The sequence below is a fragment of the Phocoena sinus genome, chromosome 8, assembly GCF_008692025.1.
Source record: "Phocoena sinus isolate mPhoSin1 chromosome 8, mPhoSin1.pri, whole genome shotgun sequence".
Lineage (NCBI taxonomy): Eukaryota > Metazoa > Chordata > Mammalia > Artiodactyla > Phocoenidae > Phocoena > Phocoena sinus.
The window spans coordinates 99059509-99084053 of NC_045770.1; the positions used below are offsets into that span (position 1 = coordinate 99059509).

The 24545-nt window shown below is 38.3% G+C and overlaps 2 protein-coding genes across 6 annotated transcripts in view; one reads left to right on the top strand and one right to left on the bottom strand.

Moving 5' to 3' along the window:
* LPXN (leupaxin) overlaps positions 1-7751 on the bottom strand; it is a 43421-nt gene extending 35670 nt beyond the window's left edge. Inside the window, exons 1-2 of one of the 5 annotated variants that reach the window (XM_032639189.1) lie at positions 6797-6881; positions 6088-6154 (exon numbers count right to left, since the gene is read on the bottom strand). In XM_032639189.1, the coding sequence (XP_032495080.1) occupies positions 6088-6103 (16 nt within the window). In that variant the 5' untranslated portion in view covers positions 6104-6154; positions 6797-6881. Of the gene's footprint in view, positions 1-3441; positions 3596-6087; positions 6155-6269; positions 6760-6796; positions 6882-7680 lie in introns of those variants that run through there. The other 4 variants (XM_032639188.1, XM_032639187.1, XM_032639186.1 and 1 more) reach the window with 4 other exon arrangements.
* The window catches only part of ZFP91 (ZFP91 zinc finger protein), a 30536-nt gene continuing 12954 nt past the window's right edge, over positions 6964-24545 (top strand). Inside the window, 3 exon segments of the mRNA XM_032639184.1 lie at positions 6964-7125; positions 7128-7414; positions 12419-12447. Coding sequence (XP_032495075.1) covers positions 7072-7125; positions 7128-7414; positions 12419-12447 — 370 coding nt within the window. The 5' untranslated portion in view covers positions 6964-7071.

The following is a 24545-nucleotide window of genomic DNA, read 5'->3' on the forward strand; positions in this document are numbered from 1 at the left end:
GTATGATTCTTAAATAAACAAGCAAAAACCAAACAAAGAAAGAAACAATTAGTAATACTGAACAGTGACTGAAAATTCAATAAGTAGTAAGTACTGTTAACTTATTTTAGTTGTGATAGGATATTTGATAATATTAAGTAATTTCTGTTAATATTTTGGGTGTGATAATGGTATTTCATGACATTAAGAAATTACTATTAAGGATATTATGGATATGATAATGGTATTATGGTTATTTGTATAAATGTATATATATATATTTATGCTGAAATATTTACATATGAAATGATACAATGTGTGAAATCACTTTAAAATAATCTAGGAATGGAAGGAATAGGTGGATGTATACATGAAATAAGATTAACCAAGAGTTGATAATTGTTTAAGGTGATTGATGGGTACATCAGATCTCTTTATTTTCTTTCCTTCTGTAAATTTTAAAATTCTCTATAATAAAAGGTTTTTAAAAAGAAGAGGAAAGAAAAGAAAAAGTAAGGTAGAAATAGAAAGTAAAACTTTTTCTCTCAGGACTTTACTAGCCAAACTGAATGCCAAATCTCTGAGTTCCAAATTTTTATTCTATAGCCCTCTATTAAGATATAGCTTCTTTCTTTTCTATTTCCTAAGCTTTGCTCCAAACAGAAGTCATGGTTCCTCTTGGATTCAAAATAAAAAATTGGGACTTCCCTGGTGGCGCAGCAGATAAGAATCTGCCTGCCAATGCAGGGGACACGGGTTCGATCCCTAGTCCAGGAAGATCCCACATGCCGCGGAGCAACTAAGCCTGTGCACCACAACTACTGAGCCTGCGTGCCTAGAGCCCACGCACTGCAACTAAGAGTAGCCCCCTCTAGCCACAACCAGAGAAAGCCTGAGCACAGCAACGAAGACCCAACGCAGCCAAAAATAAATAAAATTAAATCTTAAAAAAAAAATAGGCATTTACAATAAAGATGAGGGGAGAAGGAAGACCCCCTGCAAGAGAAGCAAACCATACCACTAGGAGTAGAAGGTTACCCTTAGAAGCGCCAGCTAACCAGAGTTTCTAAAACTCCTTTCTGGGTCATGAGTTAACAGGCCTTTCTCTTCCTGTTTCCTGTCAGTGTACATATCACCAACACCCGAGATTATCTCCCTTTTGGCCAGATGCTGTGATTTGAAGATGACTAATTTCAGCATGACAAATATGGGATTACTGGTGCAGGGTAGGGGGTATCAGACTGAACACGCTGCAGTCCATTTTCATAGTACCTCATCTGTGGAAATCAAACAGTGTCAACATTCACAGGAAGGGAAGTAAGTGAGGTGTCTTGAAGGTCTCACTAGACTGTAACGACTTCATTCAGAGCCAGAGTCTGCTCCCGCTTCCCCTTTATCTAGCATCCCCATGTAATGAGGGTTTAGGTAAGACTTTCTGGGTGGATATAAACTACTAACCTTGGGGGCAGTACTGCAGAGAGGAAATATTGGCGCCCCTGGGCTGACTTGTCCTCCATGCTATTTCTCCACATTGGAGAAGAAACACCCACCCTAAGTCTTTTGGGTGGTTATTGAGCTGATGACAATTTGAAGAAGCGATTGAGGTGTAGCTATTAACAGCCTAATGATGTTTAGCCACCTGGATAACATACATGAATGTTACCTTCCAGGCCACTTGGTACTTTCCACATTCCTGGACCAAATTTCTCATTCATCCTGCTGAGGAAATGCAAAACTGTACAAATCTACTTTTAAAAAAAATATTAAATTATCTGGGTTATCCTATAGGCTGGAACACCAGAGCCAACAGACTGCTAAAATGGGAGAACACCTTGTCACTTAATCGGTTTTGGTGTCAGATGCTCCAGTGTCTGAACTCGTAAGTGACACTGAACAAGTTATTTTGTTTTTCTTAGTTTTCTCATTTGAAAAAAAACAGTGGATAAAACCTATCTCAGAAGGTTGCTTGGAACACTAAAATGATTAACATATGTACAAATGTAGCTTAAGTCACTGTAATAAGCATTACTCCCCTTGCCGATTACCTACATTAAAGCCATGAGGTAGCCCTAAAATAAGAAAGCAGAACTGGACTCTGGAGGAACTTGTACAGAAATGTGAACTTCTCCAAACTTCACACAGGATAAGAACTGGGAGTCTACCCCAAATCCAAAATATATTCTACTCCAACTATCAAAATAGACTTTATTTCCAAAACAGTTCAATATTTATTAAACATTAAATACCCTTCTCCTTCTCATTAACATCTATTCCCTCCCGTAATTTGCCTTCATTCCTTCCTCTACTCCTCCAGCTCTCAAAATACTTTTTTTTTTTTTTTTTTTTGGGGTACGCGGGCCTCTCACTGTTGTGGCCTCTCCCGCTGCAGAGCACAGGCTCTCCCGCTGCAGAGCACAGGCTCCGGACGCGCAGGCTCAGTGGCCATGGCTCACGGGCCCAGTCGCTCCGCAGCATGTGGGATCTTCCCGGACCGGGGCACGAACCCGTGTCCCCTGCATCGGCAGGCGGACTCTCAACCACTGCGCCACCAGGGAAGCCCTCAAAATACATTTTTTTAATAAAGACAACATGCAAGATGTTTTTTATTGTTGTCATTGGCACTTCTGACATACCCTAAACATACAAAAACCCAGGACACCGTGTAATTATGCAGCGTGAACATTGGGTAAAGGTGACTCAGTGTTAGTAAGGATGACAGCAACAAAAGTTGGCAAAAGATATGGAATGAGTCCCAAGAATGACAGACCTTACATTACTCCAAAGGTTTGAAATCAGGGATCTCTCTGAGCAGTGTGGTCAATGGCTTCACTGCTGGTTTCAATTGCTTTGGAGTGGAAGGAGGTATCATATTTGCAGGCCCTGGTAATCTGTTCCTTCAGAATTGCTCTCAATAAAAATCTTAGCAATGAAAGCACTGGAGTAATAGTGCTGTATCTTATTTAATACTAAACCATGGAACAAATGAAACCGCTCTGGCCTTTCTCCAACCTTTGTGAATCCCTCATTCTTGTACTTATTCTATTTCTTCTCAGAACACCCTTTAACCCCCCTCCTTTTTCTTTTTCCCCGCAAATCATATCTCTGAACTTGCCAACTCTGTGACCACCCTATGATCTCCAGCAGCCCCAAAGAGGCAAAATGCTCATAATAAAATGACAATTTCAATCACAATTCAGCCCAAAAGTATTTGTGCAGCGTTTACTCTGTGGTTAGCACCAAATTCTCTGCCTATTGTGCCTCTGCAAACAGCATACCCATAGTTCCCCAAAATAATAGTTCCTCATGCTTCACTCTTGGTTGGCCTGAGGTCAGGAAAGAAGTGAAAATAAAATCTTCCAACACTATCTTCCATCTGGCTAGAAGTATACCCCACCACACATGGAGATGGCAGCCAAGTCTTCATTCCCTCAGAGTTTCTCCTCCAAGAAGCTCCTCACTCACCCAACTCTTCCATCGTCACACACCCAAGATGCTCTGGTACCACAGGTTGTGAGGAACTGTTCTGGCATGTGTTGAAGAAGAGGACCGCAAAGGAACTGAATGAGCCGGCGTGAAGCAGCCTCTATAACCCTTTTTGGTTCCTGTATTTGCTTAGCACTTCCTCTCTTTTGATTTGGTGAGTTTCTTTCTTTTTTTTTTTTTTTCTTTTTTGTAGGTCAGAGTTTTAAAAAATGAGCCTGACATAAAAGGTGAGTAATTGGATTTGAGTTCTGGCTGTGCATTGGCCAGGGTGATAAGAATCAAAACTAGTTTTGAAAAATTTGAGAACCTACTATGTGCCTGGATTCATTTTGAATTCAGGGGAATGGCAGATTTGCACTTGTGTTTTTGCCCAGTGTGGGTATCCTGCTGTAACTGTGCATGATGGGATCTGATTTTTTTTTTCCCCTGAGGGACCACGGAAGCACAATCTCCTTCATAAAATTTCCATCAGAGTTAACTGGCACCCAATTCATTTTGCTTAATTATCCAGAAATTGTGCTTACCTGGTTTTCTGAATAGATCATCAACCCATTAAAGGCAGAAGAAAAAAAAGAGATACAAATGAACTTATTTATAAAACAGAAGCAGACTCACAGACTTAGAGAACTGAATTTATGGTTACCAGAAGGGTAGTGGTGGGGAGGGATAGTTAGGGAGTGTGGGATGGACACACTGCTATATTTAAAATGGATAACCAACAAGGACCTACTGTATAGCACCGGGAACTCTGTTCAATATTCTGTAACAACCTAATTGGGAAAAGAATTTGAAAAAGAATAGATTCATGTATATGTATAACTGAATCACTTTGTTATATACCTGAAACACAACGTTGTTAATCAACTACACTCCAATTAAAATAAAAAGATTAAAAAAAAAAGGCAGAACAGGATTCTCAGGACCAGGTTCACATCTGGATTCTCAGGGCCAAGTTTATTTCAGTGGTTCAAAATGCAAACAACTATAGGGGTCATGAAGAATGAAACCGGAAGATTTAAGACACCAGGTTCTAAGCTGCTGACATTCTCGATTAAGCACAATTCCTGCCTAGTTATATTGTCTTAGTTTCTCTAAAAAGTGACACTGAGGTTAACTTTTACTTTTTTTTTAAACCACTGTGATTTTATTCACCTTGAATAAAACAAAACAATTACAAAAGGCCTACTATGAGAAGGCAGTACATAAAGAACTAAAATTACGGTACTGTGAAATAGATATTATCCCCATTTTTACCAGTGGTGAAATAGATACAAAGAATAGAAACTTGCTAAAGATAATATAATTAGTAGGTGGCTTTGTTACTTACTAAAACAGATTTAACTTCAAAGCCTGTAATCTTTCCTCTACAACAGTGGTCTTTTTAAGGTTAATCTAAAGGAATCATTCATTCTCCATTCCACTGTGGCTCTAAGACTTTAAAAAAATGTTTTCAATGTAAAGGAGATCCCATCTCTGCATTACTTTGAGCAGCCATTGGATGTCAGTGCCATTCTAAAAGTCTGCTCACTGCAAACATAGGTTTGAAAAATTCCCATCCACACTATGCTCAACAGTTTTTACAACTGAAATGCCATTACCCGCATGAAAGTGCAAAACACTCAACAGAGAATACGAACATTTGCCCAATCTGAAGTGGTAACTGAGCCAAAATCCTGGAAGGAAAAATGCTCTTCAGCATTTGTCTTGCAGATATTGGACTCCATCTGCAGTTTAACTAAATGATTCATGTGAAATTTAGAACTGGATTCCGAGATCTTGTTTCCATTCACTTACGTTGGAGATTTTTAACCCCGGATGCTTTAGTTTCCAGGGGTAAGAACTGTTCCTGCAAATCGCTCCTCGATTATAATGGATGAAAGGAAAAAAGGAAGCAACGCAAAAAGCTCACAGCCATCACCAAATGCAACTTGGAGATAAGCAAACGGAAACTCCCGTTTGATGCGTTCGGGCAATTTAGTTTCACATGCTAGCGGAGAGAAAAGTAATTTCTGACAAAGCTGCTATTCTGCCCATGCTTCCTGTGCAGCAGAAACATTTAAAAACCGCAGAAGCAGATGGTTTCAGGGTGGGGAGTGTGAGGGAGGCCTTCAGTTTTCCGGGTAGGTCACGCTAACAACTCTTCACCTCCCTTCCTTCCAGCCCGGGGACCACAGCCAAGTTAAGCAGCCGATACCAGTTCCTCGGCCCCGACATCATCTAGTAAAAAAGCAATTCTACAATTATTTCTACAAACTTTTATTAAGTATCAAATGAGTGGTAGGAATTGTGCTAGCCCCCCTAGGATCCAACGGAACCAGATTCAATCCCTGACCTCCAGACGCTCACAGGTTAGTGGGTCAGACACAGAAGACGAATATTGCAGATATAAACGCTAAGCGGTCCCAGATGAGGTGCCACCTAACCAGAAGAGATGAGGGCTATTACGTGTCCACCCTACAAATGGTTCGCCAACACCAAGTACGAAACTACCGACAACCCTGCCAGCCAAGCCCCACCAGCCACTGGGCCCACAATTGTGATCAGATCTACGCAGGCGTTGAGGCCTAACCCGGAAACACTGCCTCCCCGGAAGAGTAAATTCGAAACGCGGAAAGAGTAAACTACCTTTCCCATCGCGCATCGGTCAAACACTCCCAGCATCCTCTCCGCCTCTGGCTCCGTATCTTTTTTCCTAAGGCGTAGAAAAAGTTGAACTTCATTTCCCAGGATGCCCCTGGGCAAGTTAACCATGCTCATGCGCCAAAAGGCGGGCCCACCTTGCCCTCACGACCCCGCCTCTGTCCTACCGCCGCCATTTTTTCAGAGACTTTCATCCGGCAGCTGACGGGGCTTTTTTTCTTAAAGGAGAAGCGACAGCTCAAAAAAATTTCCCCCTTCTCCCCGCAAGACCTGGCGGCGCTGGGGACAGAAAGGCTACAGACAGGAAAGTGGGATCGGGGTGGGGGCAGAAGAACGCCGAGGCTACTTCCGCGGCTTAAGGAAGAAGGATAGAAAGAGCCCTTGTGGCATTAGCGGCTCCTTAGGGAGGCAGGTGCGCGCGCAGCCATTCCAGGGTGCGCGCGAGGCGGGGAGAGAGGTGCGTTTTTTTCCCACCAACCTCCTCGCGAGACCTGCCCCTCCCACTGCCCTTAGCGCGCATTGAGCTCCAGAGGTGGGGGAGAAAGGTCATTTTGGCATTGTCGCGAGACGCAGCCGTTTAACGGTGAGAACGGGTGCGCGGGGAAGAAAACCTCGCGCGCTCCCTTGGAGCCGTTTCCTGATTGGTTGAAGGGAGGGGTGGGGGAGGGAACCGGCACGCCGCTGCGTGAGCGACCTTGGGGGGCGGGGCGAAGAAGCCGTTCCTCCTCTCCGATTGGTCCGCTGCGCGTCTGTGGCGGGCGCGCGCGCGCCGCCTGCGGTAGAAGGCCTTGAGTGGCAGGGGGTGGGGGGGGGCGCCTTCGGAGCTGGGCGGAGGGGAGGGGGGGGAACGAGGAGCGCCGAGTGAGAGTGAGCCGGTCGCTCCGGGGGGCGGGGGGGAGCAGCGCCGCGGCCGCCGCCACCTCCGCCTCCGCCGCCTGGGACTAGGGGGTGGGGGGCGGACGAGTCCCGATGCCGGGGGAGACGGAAGAGCCGAGACCCCCGGAGCAGCAGGACCAGGAAGGGGAGAGGCGGCGGCGGCCAAGGCGGCTCCGGAGGCGCCCCAGCAACAGCCCCCTGAAGCGGCGGCGGCGGCCCCTGGGGGGACCGCTAGCAGCCGCGTGCTGAGGGGAGGTCGGGACCGGGGCCGGGCCGCTGCGGCCGCCGCCGCCGCTGTGTCCCGCCGGAGGAAGGCCGAGTATCCCCGCCGGCGGAGGAGCAGCCCCAGCGCCAGGCCTCCCGACGCCCCAGGGCAGCAGTCCCAGGCCGCGAAGCCCCCGTCTCCAGCTCAGGGCAAGAAGAGTCCGCGACTCCTGTGAGTAACGCAGTCTTTCAGGCGGTGGGAAAGACCCCCCTCTACCCGCACGCAACCCTCTCGGCTCCCGTAGCGATCACTCCACGTGACATCCTGCTTGCTCTGCCCCCTGCCGGCTCGCATGGCAGATGTCACGCCGCTTCCCTAGCCGTCTTATCACTTCTCTCTGGCTTCCTCCGCCCCCCTTGCCTGTCTGTCCGGCCACTTCCCCACTCCCTGAAGGCGTCCTTTGTAGGATACACTTCTTCTGCTCCTTAGTGACCCACCTCTTCCCCGCCGCCTCAGGCTTCTCCCGCACTCTGGCATCTGCGCTCCCTTTGTCAGCCTATCCCTTTCCCGCTTAGGGCGGCTCTCCAGTATTACATCACATCCCCATTAGGAAATCTACAGCATGAGCTTAGATCTTAGCATTCAAAATTGTGTCGTTCCCCTCACCACCCCCCCCCCGTCCCATTAATTAGCTCAAGAGCCAGTTGTACTAGTATCGTTATGTAGCTTTTTTCACTCTACTGAATTTTCACATCACTTTTCACTCGTTTTAAAAACCTGGGACTTAGTAGTCGGGTAAAACGTGGCTTGCCAATTTTAAGTATAGAGTCTTTCATGTAACAAGATGAGATGCGTTTTCTTTCATTTTTTTTTGACAAGTAGCTTATGTGTTTGTTTTTGCGTATGTTTTAATGTAGGAACTTGGTCCTTAAAAATTAGAATAATCTGAAAGTAGTTTCTTTATTACCTAGAGATCATAGAGAAACTAAGATGATCAGAAATATAAATATTTTAAATTGTTTATTAAAATGTTTCTATGCTGAAAATACTGAAGCACACGTGTTTGTAAATTCTAGAAATTAATCACATTAGCCATTGAATTCGTTACTGAAGGCATTTGTGTCTTTTGACTTTCAAGTGAAAAAAATTAGTAAAAGCAGGGAAAGTTGAAGGTGGGGGGAGAAATCAGTTTTAAATGCCCCCCCACCTCCACCACCACCCTACCTCCCCAGCAGAGAGCATGGCAATACTTTGCTTGTACAGACCTGATAGATTTAGAACACTCCTGTTATGAAATTAAGAGTGAAGTCTGTGACCTTGGCATGCTTGTCTTAGAAGACTCTCAGAAAGAGAAATAAAATTCAAAGGTATATTGTGTATTATATGTGCTTTCAAATTATTAAATGTTATTTAAATTAACATAATTTAGAGAATTGTGTAAACTAAATTTCTGTGGACAACAAAAATATGTACTTACAAATGGTTCAGCTGCAATTAGGATTCTAATTGCTGTAAATTAATTTCATGGTCACAGAAAATTTAAGCTTCTGTATTCTCATAAATTTGAAGAGATATATCATTAGCCTTATTTGGGTATAAATTCCTGGGACAAATTAAACTGCTCCTGCCTCAACTTTATTATCTATAGGAGATAACGTTAATCTCTATGAGCTGCGTTTGTGAGACTGAAGTACACCCTGTGAAACACTTAACACAAAGCATGATATGTAGGAAATATTTACTGAAAGTTACTGTTTTGAGCAGTGATGTCTTTGGTAGAGGTAAAACTAGTGTGTAGTGGTCTTTTTCATGTAAATTCTGTGAAATTGGCTTTTTAATTCTTTTTCTGTTACCATACACAAGAAGGTTAATATCTTAATTTTTTTTAATTCCCTTTTATCTTCATCTACCCATACCTATATCTCCTTACCAAGTTTCCCTCCCACTGATCCACCAGCTTTACTTATAGAAATGATCTCTTAAGATTATACATAGAGTGGTAGTTTTACCAGCTGTCATGGTTTATTACGTTCCCTAACTCTTGGCAAAAAAGTACTAATGAGTCTTTTTTTATTTCCACATTATAAATGTTACTGTAGTTGAACTTGGATGAAGATGACTTAATTAAACCCCTTCAGTTTTTTTCTTCACAATATTCCTTGTGGGGAGGGAAGAATAGTCTTCATTCTTAAAGTCCCTTTCTCTCTCATCCAATATCATAAAAGATAGTAGTGTTCTTTTACCTTCACTTAGCCTCAGAACTCTCTCTTAATTTTATATATATATATATAAAATCCAGTTTTGATTGGATTGTTACAATACATTTTCATTGTAATAATTTTTTTGTTACACATTTTCAATATACTGCATGCCCTGGAAATCAAAGAACTAAAGCATTTCAGCTCCAACCTTGATTGAGCAGTAACTGGTCCTGGTACTGTGTTGACCCAGGGTTTATAAAGGAAAAGGAGACATGGACTTTATCCTCAAGGACTTTGCAGTAAAGAAGGAAGATGCATTGATTAGTGGAGATTTGTCAAATGTGTACATGGTTTACAGGTTTTCAGAATGATAAAATAAAATTTGAAACTAATTAAATGAGAAACAGTCCTTTAAGACATTTCAGTTTACTGAACCCTGGTCTAGTGCCTTCTCACCTTGATTCAGCCCTACTTTCCAAATAACATTTCCTCCAATAAATTCCCAGTCATCAGCTGTTAAACCTACATTTGTTTCTCTTGATAGAAGAGACAGCAGAGTGTACAGTAGCTTAATAATGTCAGTAAATACAGAGACTTGGATTGATTGTAACCTCTTTTCCTCTTACAAGGCAAAATAGCAGAGGAAAAAACATTGCTTTCTACTGCTTACTAAGTGACCTTGGGCAAGTCACTTAATCTCCTTAAATATGCTTCTTCATCTTTAGTTGATAATTTATGATTTGTGAAATGAGCTTTATAGTTAGATGACAATTATCATTTTTAGAAACTTTCCTAAGCTTATAACAACTTTTCTATTTGCATTGAAATGTTCAGAAATTAATGAAAAGAGTAGGAACTCTTTGTGAAGGGAAATAAAGAATTTTTCAGTGAATGTGCTCAAGATAAAGGCATGAAGTTAAATCTATAATCATTATAAATTAAAACTTAAAGGCTAATATTAAGGAAAGATAAACCAAATTTGAAGAAAGATTATATATCAGTACTAAGAATTAGGCTTTTCATTTGCTGTATTTTAGCCAATAAACTCTGGAGTTAAGATTCTTATGTTTCAAATACAGATGTTTATATACTCATCTAACTTAAAAATGTATATGTGTTTCAAATACAGATGTTTATATACTCATCTAACTTAAAAATGTATATGTGTGTGTATATGTATATGGGAATTTATATATATACACACACACCCACACACTTCAGCTTATTTCTGATTCATAAGTTAAAACATTCTTGCTTTCTGCTAATATGGAAACAATATATTGTTAAAATAAGACTACTTTAAATGTAAAAGGCTTATTTTCTTTCTCCCATGTGATAATAAGTCCTTTAGTTATCTGATGCATTTCAGAATTTAACACTTAAGTACTTTTTTTTTTAATTTCTCATTTAGCTGTTGAGGAAAGGTGTTCTTTCCTCACCACAGGGAATACAGGCTAAAACTGAATATTACTAGAGGTAAACCTACAGACTCAGATGGGTTACAAATGAAGGAAACAAATACTGCTCTGTTTTCTGGTATATGGAGTTCCATTTTGGGTTTATTTTCTTGCTGAAAGTAAAATGGTAGTAAACCTTAGCATGATACCTTCTTGCTGCTTTTGTAAGGAAAAGGCAATGGTCATAATAGTGAGAATGAAGAGGCAGTAATATTCTGAATTGGAAAAACTTTTTTGACTCTTTGGAGAAGGCTTCAATTGTATTTAAGCCTGCAATCCTGAGTTTTGCTCTTAACAGTGATCAGTGTGGTAAAAGAAACATTGAACCATTCCAGAAGGCTTTCAGAAAGTTAATTGTATAGTGTTTCAAGATCTAACAATTGTTTCTGTACTTTTCATTTAGAGTTAACATGGTTAGCAGTATTCTTGTGTTAGTTGTTAATTGGGACATTAATAACATAATTTAAAGTTATTATACCAAGCTTTATTAAAAAAAATGGGATGAGAAAATGATATCTAGTCTTTCTAAAGAGAACAGAATATTTATATTATGCTGTGGCTTCTGTATTTGCTTAGATATTCTTCTGTAACATAAGAGTCTTCATTTGTGTTAGGTTTGCTTTCAGAGAAAAAGAGAAAACTACTGCTCAGAGATGCTGTGTGGCATCTTTATGGTAAACATCCAAGACATGTCAACTTTGAATGTGGGTAATGGCTATGAGGGGATTCATTATACCTTACTCGACAGTTACGTGTGATAGAAATTTTCCTGAATTAAAAACATGGGGATGACATTTTTTTTAGCCAGTATTTTATTACACATTAGCCTCTTTACTGTTCCTCTCCAATTTGTAAAGTGCAAGTTACATTTATTTCTGAGGTCCAGTCTGTTGCCTTTTTAGAAATAGATTTTGACTTGGATTTAACAAATGAATAATTTTAGGGTTTTCTTTTAGGTTCATTAAATTTTTATTATGAAAATTGTCAAATAAACACAAAGTAGAGAAATAGTATAATGAAACCCCAGTATTTATCACCTAAATTTAACAATTGAGATGTTGCCATGCTTGCTACCTTTATCCCCCTTCCCCCTTGTTTTCTTTCGGTAGAAGTGTTTTAGAGGAAATCTCAAACATTATTTCATTTCACCCCAAGTTACTGCATTTGTGTAGAATAAGGACATTTTTCTCTTATGACCATTTAATACAACAAAATTAGCAATATTTTCTTTGTATTAATATCTTTTTACAGTTAAAAACAACTTTTGAATGATACTCTAGCTGTGTGCTGTCAAATATGATAGCTACTTGTGGCTATTTAAATTTACGTTAATCAGAACTGAAAATTCAGTTCCTCAGTTACGTAGCTGTTTTAGGCACTCCGTAGCCACATGGCAACTACCGTATTGGACAGTGCAGATGTAGAATATTTTCATCACTCCAGAAAGTTCTGTTGGACAGTACTACTCTAGATGTTTTCTGCATCACTCTGGAGATGAACCTGAAAGAGGTAAATATTTGTGTTTTAAGAAAGTGTGCAAGATTATTCATTTAATATTTGATTCTCTTTTCTTTCAGATGCACAGAAAAAGTATCATCTGACAAAGGTAAGACTGAGTCATTCTTACCTCATGTACATTATATGACTGCTTTATAATCTGATAGAAATTAGAATGAGCTTCAGCCTAATAATTCAAATTGTTCCTATTTAAAAGTGACTTTTATTTAGTAAAGAATTACTGGAGTAGATAGAACCTATATAAGTTAACAGCAGGTTTGGGCAAGTGGAACATTTTGGCATTATTTAGAAACCTAATAATGGGAAATCAGATTATTTGATGTCACTTTATTGCAATTTTTAAAACTATTTGGTTTTTCAGTAAAGTAACAGGAATGATATAGACAGCATATATCGACAGAGTATATATAGACTGTATATATTCAGAGTATAGAGAGTAAAGTATAGACAAACTCTTGATACTTGTAGAGACTCATGTTATAAATGCAGTTTGAAGAATGTGGAGAGAAGAGTTTTCTAAGATTTTAGCCTGGTGAATAATTAAATGGGGTCATTAGGTCTTTCAAATAGCAAACCAAATACATGTATTAAATGTACTCTTCTGCTTATCTGGATTATGAAGGGAAGCTGATGTTCACTTTATCCTTTTAAATGCTTTTTTAAAAAGACTATTCTGGCTTTGCAGATGGGGTTATTAAAATTGCCTCTGTCATGTTGGGCCAGTTGCTCATTTATTAAATTTTTTTCCCCTAGTTATTGGCTGTGTTCCTTGATGCTGCATTCAGATACACAGCGTCCTTCCTAAAACTGGAACAGAGATACTTTTAAGCATATTTCATTTACAGTGTCTGGTCTTGGTCCAGTCCTAAAGGATTGATCAGTTAATTCATTATGTATATATATAACATAAATACTTACTTTTCTTACGTAGACTTTTCTCTTACAAAGAATGCTTTGCAAATATGTATAAGGCAAGTGTAAAACCTGAATTTATGCCATTGAGAAACGTCAGTGACCAGGTTTCTTTTTTCTCTGAATTTTAGAATCTAAGGCTAATATTTCATAGTATACCAGGCGTAAGTATTTTGTACTAGGCAAGTTTTTTGTGTAGAAAGTTTTGCATGACTATTTTGTTTAGCAAGTTTTGGATTTTGTTGCTGTTGATACTTAGAAATTAGAACATGTCTGCCAAGAATGGAAAGTCTTGTGTTCCTTACTCAGAGATGATTTTAGGAATTTTAGGATGAGGGGGAAATGTAGACAGGTGGCAGTCAAGTACCAGAGCAGTTTCTATTAAGACAAAAAGCAAAATCCGCAACCTGCCTTTATCAGAGCTAAAAGTACCTCCTGTGTCTAAAGACTACGTCTAAAGAAATTATTTTGGGTTGTCTTGAGGCGAGGTCACAGAATACGGTGGAAATTTTGAACCCTGCTGGAGATAAATTAATCACTGTTTGTGTCAGTTTCTTAAACCAGAGGTTGGCATGTTATGTACAGTTTTGCAGTTGAGGAGAGATTAAAACTGCATTGTGGCTAATTCAGCCTCAATCGATCCCACTTTAATCCACTAGTTAAATACTCTGGATCTAGAGTTAGAGCTCAGGATTTGAATTCAGGTTCTTCCTTTTATTGCAAATAATCCAATACACTGAATCCAGTAAGGACTCAATAAAAGGTAGCCGTTGTTAAGTTTGTAAAATTTCCAAGAAATACTCTCCAACCCCCATCTCAGTCTCTGCATTAGTTTACTTGTACAGTAGCTGTTCAACTCTATGAACAGTATATATAGGTACAGAAGTATATCTTATCTTATACAACTAGGTAGTGAATAAAGAAATGGAGGTTGATTTTCTAAAGGTACAGCTATCTTTTTGTTTTCTTACATTGAAAAGATGTTTTCAGGATTGTTTTTACTCTTATTTACTCCAAACAACTTGAAATTATGTGCTGCCCTTCAACTAAAGATAAGAACTTCGGACATGTTAGAATAAATGACTTGGCACACACGAAGAAACAGCTTGCTGTTGTTTCTAAATTATTAAATTGCAAAGTGCCATGTTCATTTTTCAAGCTGAAATAATAGAAAAGAAACATATTAGTGTAGGTCCCTGTTCTACTACATTTCTTTAACCCTGGTGGGTATATGTAAAAGAATGGAAAGTTGCTTTGCGAATAGTGTTTATTAATTCATTCAACAAGTGATCGCTTAAAACATGAAAGCTTGGTTTACCACTGCCAGAGATTATCACCATCATTGTGGAGCTTCCAAGAATGTTAGCAGAAATTCTGAGGGATGGGGCCTGGCTAATGCCTTTTTAACTTGGCTTTATGTTTTCATTCCGGTCTTTGTTTTGAACCAGTGTTATACTTAAGGTAATGAAGTAAAGGAATGGTTTGACTAAATGTAATTATTAATAATCCCAGTGTTACTTTGTCTGCTAATTTTAATTTCTTTCACTTTTCAAACCTCCAACCAGAACTGCCCAAGATAAATCGTAAAAAAGGAGACAGTAGTATCTTAATCTTTATTAAATGTTTCAAGAGTTTCATGGGATAATAACAAATATTACAGAGTCAAATAAATGTGGGCAGTGTTTGAGTCATCAAAGTTATTTATTGCAGGACTTCTCAGAGACTTTGATTTCGGGTACTATGCAATGTAAATACCAAAATATGCAGCAATTACCTATAAGACACCCCCTGCTTTTTTTTTTTTTTTTTCCCTCCATTTAAAGAATAGCTCATGAAATTAGAGCTTATGGGAAACAGTTTGGAATCCTGGGTGCTTGAAAATTTGATTGTATAAAAGTTTGGGTCTCATCTTTTATTCAAAATCATTTTACTGTTTTTAGTTACTCTTCCTGTTACAGAGTAGTGATGTTTGGAAAAGATTGCCTAGACAGAATCACCAAATGAGTTCATAACAGATCTATGAATTTACTTAGATTGTTTAAAGTTTTGACTATTTGCCTTATCTAGTTAATAACTTTCATAGCTTTAATTTCATCAGAGTGTTTCTGTTTTCCTGAGTTGGAATACCTTTGATTACTTCTTATCCTCTCATTTCCAGTATTTTTAAACAATATTTGTGTCATCCTTTAATATATAGAACAGGAATTCCCACCTTTTTTTCCCACTCTAACGAGAAAAATCTAACTTAATTTTTACCATTTGAGTTTCTGTGCAAAGGATGTATAGAACATTGTCTTCACAATTCTTTCTTGAAACATTAAAAGGACTCGCTTTCCCTGACTTTTTTTAATATTGCTGAGATTGGCTAATATTTCAAAATGGGCTTTACTAATTATTTATGGAAAACAAAGTAGAGATAATTATCGAAATACACAGAGTAGTACGATCAGGTTTCCGAAACTCAAGTTCTGACTATTATAATGCTTACGTCTCAAGAGGCTGACAGTACTTTAGATAGGTATTTTATCTATCCTATTTCCTTCCTAGCCCTTTATCTTAAGGTAACAGGAACCATATTATTTCTCTCAGTATGAGAATGATCAGCTCAACATCTTGTTCCATGTTGGCAATGCCCCATAACCTTTAAACCATTTTTCTAGTTCAAACATCCAGACCTCCTGTGGTTCTTCCTGAAGTGCAGACATACCTCATTTATGGTTATTGTGGATTGTGACATAGGCTTAGAAAGCCTTGATTATCAGCTCCTTTCAGTTATGGGATGTTTCATCACTCAGGTAAATGAGTCTTTCTGTCCCTTACATACAAAAAAATAACTTTATAACGATTTGCTGATTATGATTCAGCATATCCGAACCATCTCAACACAGTTTATTCTGTTATACATAATAGTGATTTATATTGAGATTCCTTTCCCTGCCAGAACCAATTTAGAGTTGCAACAGAATGCCCTGGTAGAAGAAAACTGAAGCAGAAGAAGCCTAAGGTACTGAGTGGGCAAGCCGACACTCAGCATATAAGAATCTGAAACCCCTGAAGAGACACCCGTCTCTGCGTGCAAGCACAACATTATCCTCACACTGAGATTATGGGTGGATGAGAACCTCTGACAAAAGGAAGTTCTCTGATTTAATGACCCCTGACCTTTTAAGTCCAAGAAGGAGCAAGCTCGTCTGAATTAAAACTAGCCAGGTTGATCTAACTACATCCAGGCAGATACCCCTTTAGCTTCAGGCAGTTAATTCCCTTAGAGGTAACTGAGGTTGTCTTTTGCCTGCCTGCTTCCTTGCGTGTGGCTTACTTCTTTGATCCTGAACTCCCAACTTACATCCTACCTTCTTATTGACTGATTCTGTATCTTTACCTCTTTGAAAATTTCTAAACCCCATTTTCTTTACTGTGAGTCTCTAAACTCTTATGCATTGTTGTATAACAAGCCATTCAAAAACTTAGTGGTTTAAGATACAAAAATTTGTTATTTCTCAGTTGTCCCTCTCCTCAGTGGCCTTTCAGTTCAGACATTTTCATGTCATGGTAGGCTCAGGTCAATGGTCCAAAAGCTGCAAGGCCTCTTGAAGTCACCCCACAGGATATAAGATCAACATACAAAAATCAACTGTATTTCTGTGTATTAGCAGCAAAACATTGAAATTATAAAATTTTTAAAATATCTTTTACAATAGTATCAAAAATACGAAACACTTAGGGATAAATCTGATAAAAGATGTGAAGTATACCTATACACTGAAAAGTATAAAACATTGCTGAGTGAAATTAAAAACCTAAATAAATGGAGTGATGTGCCTTGTTCATGAATTTGAAGATTCAATATTGTTAAGATGTTATTTCTCCTCATATTGATCTATAAATGCAGTATAATCCAAGTCAAAATCCCAACAGGTTTGGGCTTCCCTGGTGGCGCAGTGGTTGGGGGTCCGCCTGCCGATGCAGGGGACGCGGGTTCGTGCCCTGGTCCAGGAGGGTCCCGCATGCCGCGGAGCGGCTGGGCCTGTGAGCCGTGGCCGATGAGCCTGCACGTCTGGAGCCTGTGCTCCGCGATGGGAGAGGCCACGGCAGTGAGAGGCCCGTGTACTGCCAAAAAAAAAAAAAACAAAAACAAAATCCCAACAGGTTTTTTTGTGAAGAATTTTGACCTTGAAAACTTCTTGAAAGGGCATTGGGGACCCAAAGGAGGTTGCAAACTACAGTTTCAAAACCATTAGCTTACCCTCTTTTTAATAGCGGATTTGATTCTTTAAGGAGAGAGGAAGAGATGAATTAGATACTTGGTGGGCATCCAACCATGACTACTACACATGTATGTTCTGTGTTTATTTAACTATTACTTGATTGAAGGACATTTGATATTTCTCAGGTGTCCCCCCAATTACAGGTGAATTTATTTACTGATTGATTGGCTGCTCAAGACATACCATACGTATACAAAGGTACACTTATTGGAAGTGTACTGCTTCATGAATATTCACAAGGCAAGTCCAGTCATGTAACCATTACCCAGCTCAAGAAACAACATGATCAACCACTCCTATGTGTAACCACCATTCTGACTTTGAACAGCACAAACGAGTTGTGCAGGTTTTTGAATTTTATATAAATGGGATAATACATTATGTTCTCTTTTTGTAGGGCCTCTTTTGCTCGCTGTATGTGACATTCCTCTATGTTGTATTTGTTATAGATTGTTTATTTTCATTGCTACGTAGTGTTCCATTGTGGGGGAATGTATCACAATTATCCATTTTACTACTGAAGGGTATTTGGTAGTTTTTCAGTTACTGGCCTTTATGACTAATGGCTGCAGTGCATATTTTATTAATATTAATTGAGGCATAATTTACATACCTTAAAATTCACACATTTTTAAGTGTGTAATTCAGTCTATATAGATTTGCCTTTTCTGACATCTTATATATAAACTTGTACATACAATATGTGAGGTTTGTTTTGAGTCTGGCTTCTTTCACTTAGCGTAAGATTTTGAGGTTAATCCATGTTGTAGCATGTATAAATATTTTCATTCCTTTGCGTGGAAATACTCCATTTGATCTATCTGTTCATCAGTTGATCCACTTTTTAGCTAGCTACTGTGAGTGGTGATACTGTGAATGTTCTAAACATGCAGTTTTAGATTAAGAATTCACTTCCTTGAAGTAATTCTTCTTGTGGTCTTTCAGGTCAGTATCTTACATAAATGAGCTGCTCTTTTGGCTCTGAACCTAAGGCTGGGTGGAAATGAACCAAATCGGAATTAAGCTCTTGGACTGGCACGTTCCCATTCCTCTTTTAATGATTAGGTGTGGTATAGTAGAAAAGAATATAGACTTTGGACGTAGGTATACCTGAGTTCAAATCTCAGCTCCACGATTAATATGTGAGCTTGGGAAAGTCAGTTACTTGCTTTCCTCATCTATAAAAATAATAATTACTTGGCAGGATTATGAGGGACTAAGTTTAGAAAAGGGAAAAAAAATTAGGCACTTAATAAGTATTTAAGGTTGTTAGTTTCCCAAAAGAAACGTAAATATTTAAATAAATAGAGATGAGACTTTTACTCTGGTTTCTTCCAGTCTATCAACCAACTATTCCCTATTTACCCCAAATCAATGTTAGCTCTATAATCTTGGGTAAGTCATTTAATTTCTCTAAGCCTCAGTTAGGAAAATGAGGGCAATCTGAAGGAGGACCAGGTCATGTTAGGATAAACCTTAAGACTTGAACTATTTTGTCATGATGAATGGCTGTCACCTTTTGGAATTTGATGTTAGGTTGTTTTGAAGGATTATTGGTTGCTCAAGGATTGAGGAAATTTATGTTTCATCTTTTGGTACCTAGAAGAATTGGGAGAAACATTCCTGCCAGTAGTACCAGTCTTTTTATCTCAATTCATAGCATCAACCACTCTTGATTTGTCCCTTCTTTCTCTTTCCAGAACGTGGTTGTATTCACTGTGCCTGCAGTGGCTTGCCTGGTGTCTTCCTTCACCTGGGCTACTGTGGCTCTTTTCTCTTCTTATCACTTATGTATCAAGGAGCCTCTTCAAAGTCACCTACCGTTATGAGAAACAACTACAAATGGTCTTTGAAGCATCACACAGACAGAACTTGGTTCTTTTCTATCTTGTCATGATTATCCTAATGTGTGGGTATCCTCTGTTGTCAGGTTCTACTCTGAGAACCTGAAGTGCTCCTTTTTTTCCCTTTGTATTTTCTTTTTAAGGTGAAATTCATGTAACAAAATTAACCATTTTAAAGCATAGAATTCAGTGACATTTAGTACATTTATAGTATTGTGCCACCATCACCTCTATCCCCACCAAAGAAGACCCTATACCCATTAAAGGTAGTCATTTCCCACCCCACCCCCATTTCTAGCCTCTAATGAACATTAATTTGCTTTTACCTTAGTTACCTTAAAACATTACTCTGAATTTACCTCTATTCTGAAGATTTCATGTACGTGTAATTGTACAATATGTGACTTTTGTGTCTGATTTTTGTCCTATAGCATAATATTTTCAAGGTTCATCTGTGTTGTGGCATGTATTAGTACCTATTGGTACTTCATTCCTTTTTTTATGAATTTTAAAAACAATCTATTTTATTTTTGTATATTGGAGTATAGTTTATTAACAATGTTGTGTTAAATTTCAGGCATACAGCAAAGTGATTCAGTTATACATATACATGTATCTATTCTTTTTCAAATTCTTTTCCCATTTAGGTTATTACAGAATGTTGAGCAGAGTTCCCTGTGCTCTACAGTAGGTCCTTGTTGGTTATCTGTTTTAAATATAGCAATGTGTATATGTCAGTCCCAAAGGTACTGCATTCCTTTTTTTATGAGTAACATTCCATTGTGTGGATATACTGCATTTTGTTTATCCATTCATTGTTTGACAGACATCTCACTTGTTTCCACATTTGTGGATTGTACTGTTAGGAACATCCATGCACAAGTATTTGTTTGAATACCTGTTTTCACCTTTAGGGGTATATACCCAGGAGTGGAATTGCCAGGTAGTATGGTAATTCTATGTTTATTTTTTTTGAGGAACTGCCAGATATTTTCCACAGTGGCTGCACCATTTTACATTCCCACCAGCAATGTACAAGAGTTCCAATTTCTCCACATTCTCTCCTACACTTGTTATTTCTCATTTTAAAATTATTATTGTAGCCATCCTAGTGTGTATGAAGTGGTAATCTCATTGTGGTTTTGATTTGCATTTCACTAATGACTTACGTTGAGCATCTTTTTGTGTGACTTTTGGCCATTTGTATATCTTCTTCGGAGAAATAACTGTTCAATTCCTTTGCCCATTTTTTAATTGGATGGTTTGTCTTTTGTTGTTAAATTGAGAGTTTTTTATATTCTGGATATTAGACTCTAGATATATGACCTGCAAATATTTTTTTCCATTCCGTAGATTTTCTTCATTTCTAAGAGTTACTTAGTATTAGCTCTTACAATTAGGTCTTTGATCCATTTTGAGTTAATTTTTGTGTATAGTATAAGGTAAGGGTCCAGCTTCATTCTTTGCATGTGGATATCCATTTGTTGAAGAAGCTGTTCTTTCCCCGTTAATGGTCTTGGCAACCACGTCGAAAATTATTTGACCATAGACGTATGGGTTTATATCTGGACTCTCAGTACAGTTTCATTGGTCTTTATGTCCATCCTTATGCCAGTCCCACACTGTAGTACTGATTGACTACTGTAGCTTTGTAGTAACTTTTGAGATTGGACAAAGTGAGTCCTCCAATTCACTTTTAAGACTGTTTCGGCTAGTCTAGGCGCCTTGCATTTTCATATGAATTTTAGGATCACATTTTCAATTTCTGCAAAAAAGGAAGCTGAGATTTTGATAGGGACTGTATTCAATCTGTAGATCTATTTGGGGAATATTGCCATTTCAGCAATATTTAAGTAGTTTTTTGCTTTTTGATTGAATTGTAAATGGAATCATTTTCTTAACTCCCTTTTTGGATTGCTCATTGCTGGTATAGTTAAAGTAATTTTTGTCTGTTTATCTTGTATTCTGCAACTTTGCTAAATTTGTGTATTACCTTTAATAGTTCGGGTTTTTTGCAGATTCGTTAGAAATAAGGTCATTTCATTTGCAAATAGAGGAGTTTTACTTCCTCCTCCTATTTATGTGCCTTTTTCTCTCTTGCCTAATGCTCTGACTGGAACTTCCAGTACAGTGTTAAATAGAAGTGGAGGGAAAGGGCATCCTTATTTTGTTTCTGATCTTAGGGAAAGAGTTTTCAGTCTTTTGCCAGGGAGTTTATTAGCTCTAGGGGTTTGATAAATGCCTTTTATCAGGTTGAGGAAGTTCTAGTCTATTCCTAGTTTATTGTGCATTCTTATCTTGAAAGTTTGTTGATTTTGTTAAATGCTTTTTCTGAATCAATTGAGATGATCTTGTGGGTTCTTTTTCCTTCATTCTATTAATGTGGTATATTACATCAGTTGATTTTTGGGTGTTGAACTGCTCTCATAATCCTGGATGCATCCCACTTGATCGTAGTTTTAATGTGCTGCATAGTCTTAATATGTGCTGGATTTGGTTTGCAGGAATACTGGTCTGTAGTTTTCTTGTGATGTCTTTGTCTGGCTTTGGTATCAGAGTTATGCTGGCCTTACAGAATGAGTTGGGAAGTGGTTCCTCCTGGCCTTTTCTTTCACTGGGAGGTTTCTGATTACTAATTCAGTGTCTTCACTTCTTAGAAGTGTGTTCAGATTTTTGGTAATTTGAGCCTCCTCTTTTTTTCCCCTCCGTCTAGCTAAAGGTTTGTCAATTTTGTTGATCTTTTCAAAGAACTAACTTTTGGTTTCATTGATTTTTCTCTGTTGGTCTACTATTTTCTTAGATATCTCTGCTCTACTCTTTATTTCCTTCGTTTTGCTAGCTTTGGGTTGGTTTGCTCCTTTCTGCCCCCTTTTTCTTTAAGGTGTGAAGTTAGGTTATTGATTAGACATGTGATTTTTTTTTCTATTTTAATGTAGCCATTGATGTCTATAAATTTCCCTCAGAACACTGCTTTTTCTGCAGCCCATGTTTTATGATATGTTCTTTTGTTTTGTGGTTGTGGTGGTGGTGGTTGGCCACACCCCATGGCAGGCAGGATCTTAGTTCCCGGACCAGAGATTGAACCCTTGCCCCCTTGGAAGCGCGGTGTCAGGGAAGTCCCTCAATCTTTTAAATTACTTGAGTGGCTTAATATATGGTCTACTCTGGAGAATCTTCTGTGTGTACTTGGGAAAATGGTGTATTTCTGTTGTTTTGGGGTGAAGTATTATATATCTGTTAGGTTTAATTTTGTTTTAATAGTGTTGCTCAGGTCCTCTTATTTCCTATTTGAATTTCTGAGTAGTCATTTTATTCATTACTGAAAGTAAGATATTGAAGTTTCAAAATTATCTTAGTAATACCTATTTCTCCCTTCAATTCTGTCATTTTTTGCTTCATATATTAGGTATGTATAGGTTTATAATTCTTGTATCTTCTTGATTGATTGACTCTTTTATTAATATACAGTGTCCTTCTTTGACTCTTGGAACAGTTTTTTGGCTTGAAGTCTGTTTTGTCTGATATTGATGGAGCCACTTGCTATCAGTTTGTTTCCCCCCAAAAGATGTTGAGTACCTGTGAATGTAACATTACTTGGAAGGAGGATGTTGAGTTTCTTGTCTGTGTAGATTTGTGTCTTTTTTTAGATTTGGGGGCATTTTTATCCTTTATTTCTCCAAATATTCTTTCTGTTCCATTCTCTGCTCTCCTTCTGGGACTCTGTATGTTGATTTGCTTAGTGGTCCCCCACAGGTCTCTTAGTCTCTGTTAATTTTTCTTCATTCTTTTCTTTCTATTCTTCAGACTAGATGCTCTCAGTTGTGACCTGTCTTAAAGTTTGCTGATTTGTCTCCTTTCTCAAATCTGTTGTTTAATGATTGCAGACATTATACTTTTCAGCCCTAGAATTTCTGTTTCGTTCCTTTTTATAATTACTGTTGTTTTGTTGGCACTTTTCTATTTGTTGAGACATCATTCTCCTGATTTCCTTTAGTTCTTTGTCAGTGATTTCCTTTAGCTGTTTGACCATATTTTAAAAAATCATATTCTTTATCTTGTGTGGTCTCTCTAAAGGCTCTGTTTGGTTAAGCTTGTGCCCAACGTGTGATTTGACAGAGATTTCCTTATGTGGCTTGTTTAACTTTTTTCTTGCTTCAGTGTTTACTTGGTTGCTGTAAACCTATAACTATATCCAGAGTTCTTACAAAGTTGATTCTGGCAGGTGTGTGGTGTGTGTGTGTGTTTCTGAAAAGGGACATGTTTGCTGATGTCACTCTCTGACAATGCTTTTTTTTAAACTATGGAGTTTTACGGAATGGGTATGTTATTCAATAAAATAGGCTATTATGCTTTATAAGGATAAGCAATTCTCATCAAATTGCTGTTATTTGTCCAGTGGATAATATCCACAGTATGAGAAGATGTAGGCATACAGTCCTTTCATTGTGAAGTATAAAAAGAGCTTTATTGAGTATAGGAAGTTATGGAATAGGTTTAAAGTCCAAATTAGCGTAGCTGGGTTGAGTAAAAGAAATAATTTTCTCTTCATTATTAATGTTCAGTACTTTATGGAGGGTATTGAATTGCTCCCTTTGAAGAAATTTTCTTAAAAGCAGCCATGACCTACATGTAGAAGTCCTTGATTACTAGTCTCAAGACAGGATTTTAAAATCCAAGTCTGCTGAGATAACTTTGTGATCTTGAACAAGTTGTCTTCATTGGCATTCCAGTTACTTTAAGGGGAAAATTCATTGGACTGTACTTAGACTAGTTAATCTTTAAGATATTTTCAACTGTAAACTTTTTATTATTATTATTTTGATACTTGAAGTAGCTCAGATAGTAGAAAGGTAAGAAAGACATTTTAATGGTGAAAGGGAAATCAAAGGAAACGTATATCTGATTTAACAATTATGTCCGTTTTTTTTAAAGTTCCCATTGCTATTCATATCTGCATTTCAAATGAATGTTATTTCATTACCTTAATATGTTCTCATAAAACTTTTAAACAGTGTAGTTAAAGCTGAAATATCCCCCAGTCACCACCTTGTTCCACAGTGGAGGATACTATAGTTTTTCAGATCATTTTTTTAAAGGTTAAGCAAAAAAAAATTACCATACTGTATGTGTGTGTGTGTATGAAGTTTTATTTTTTCCATTTA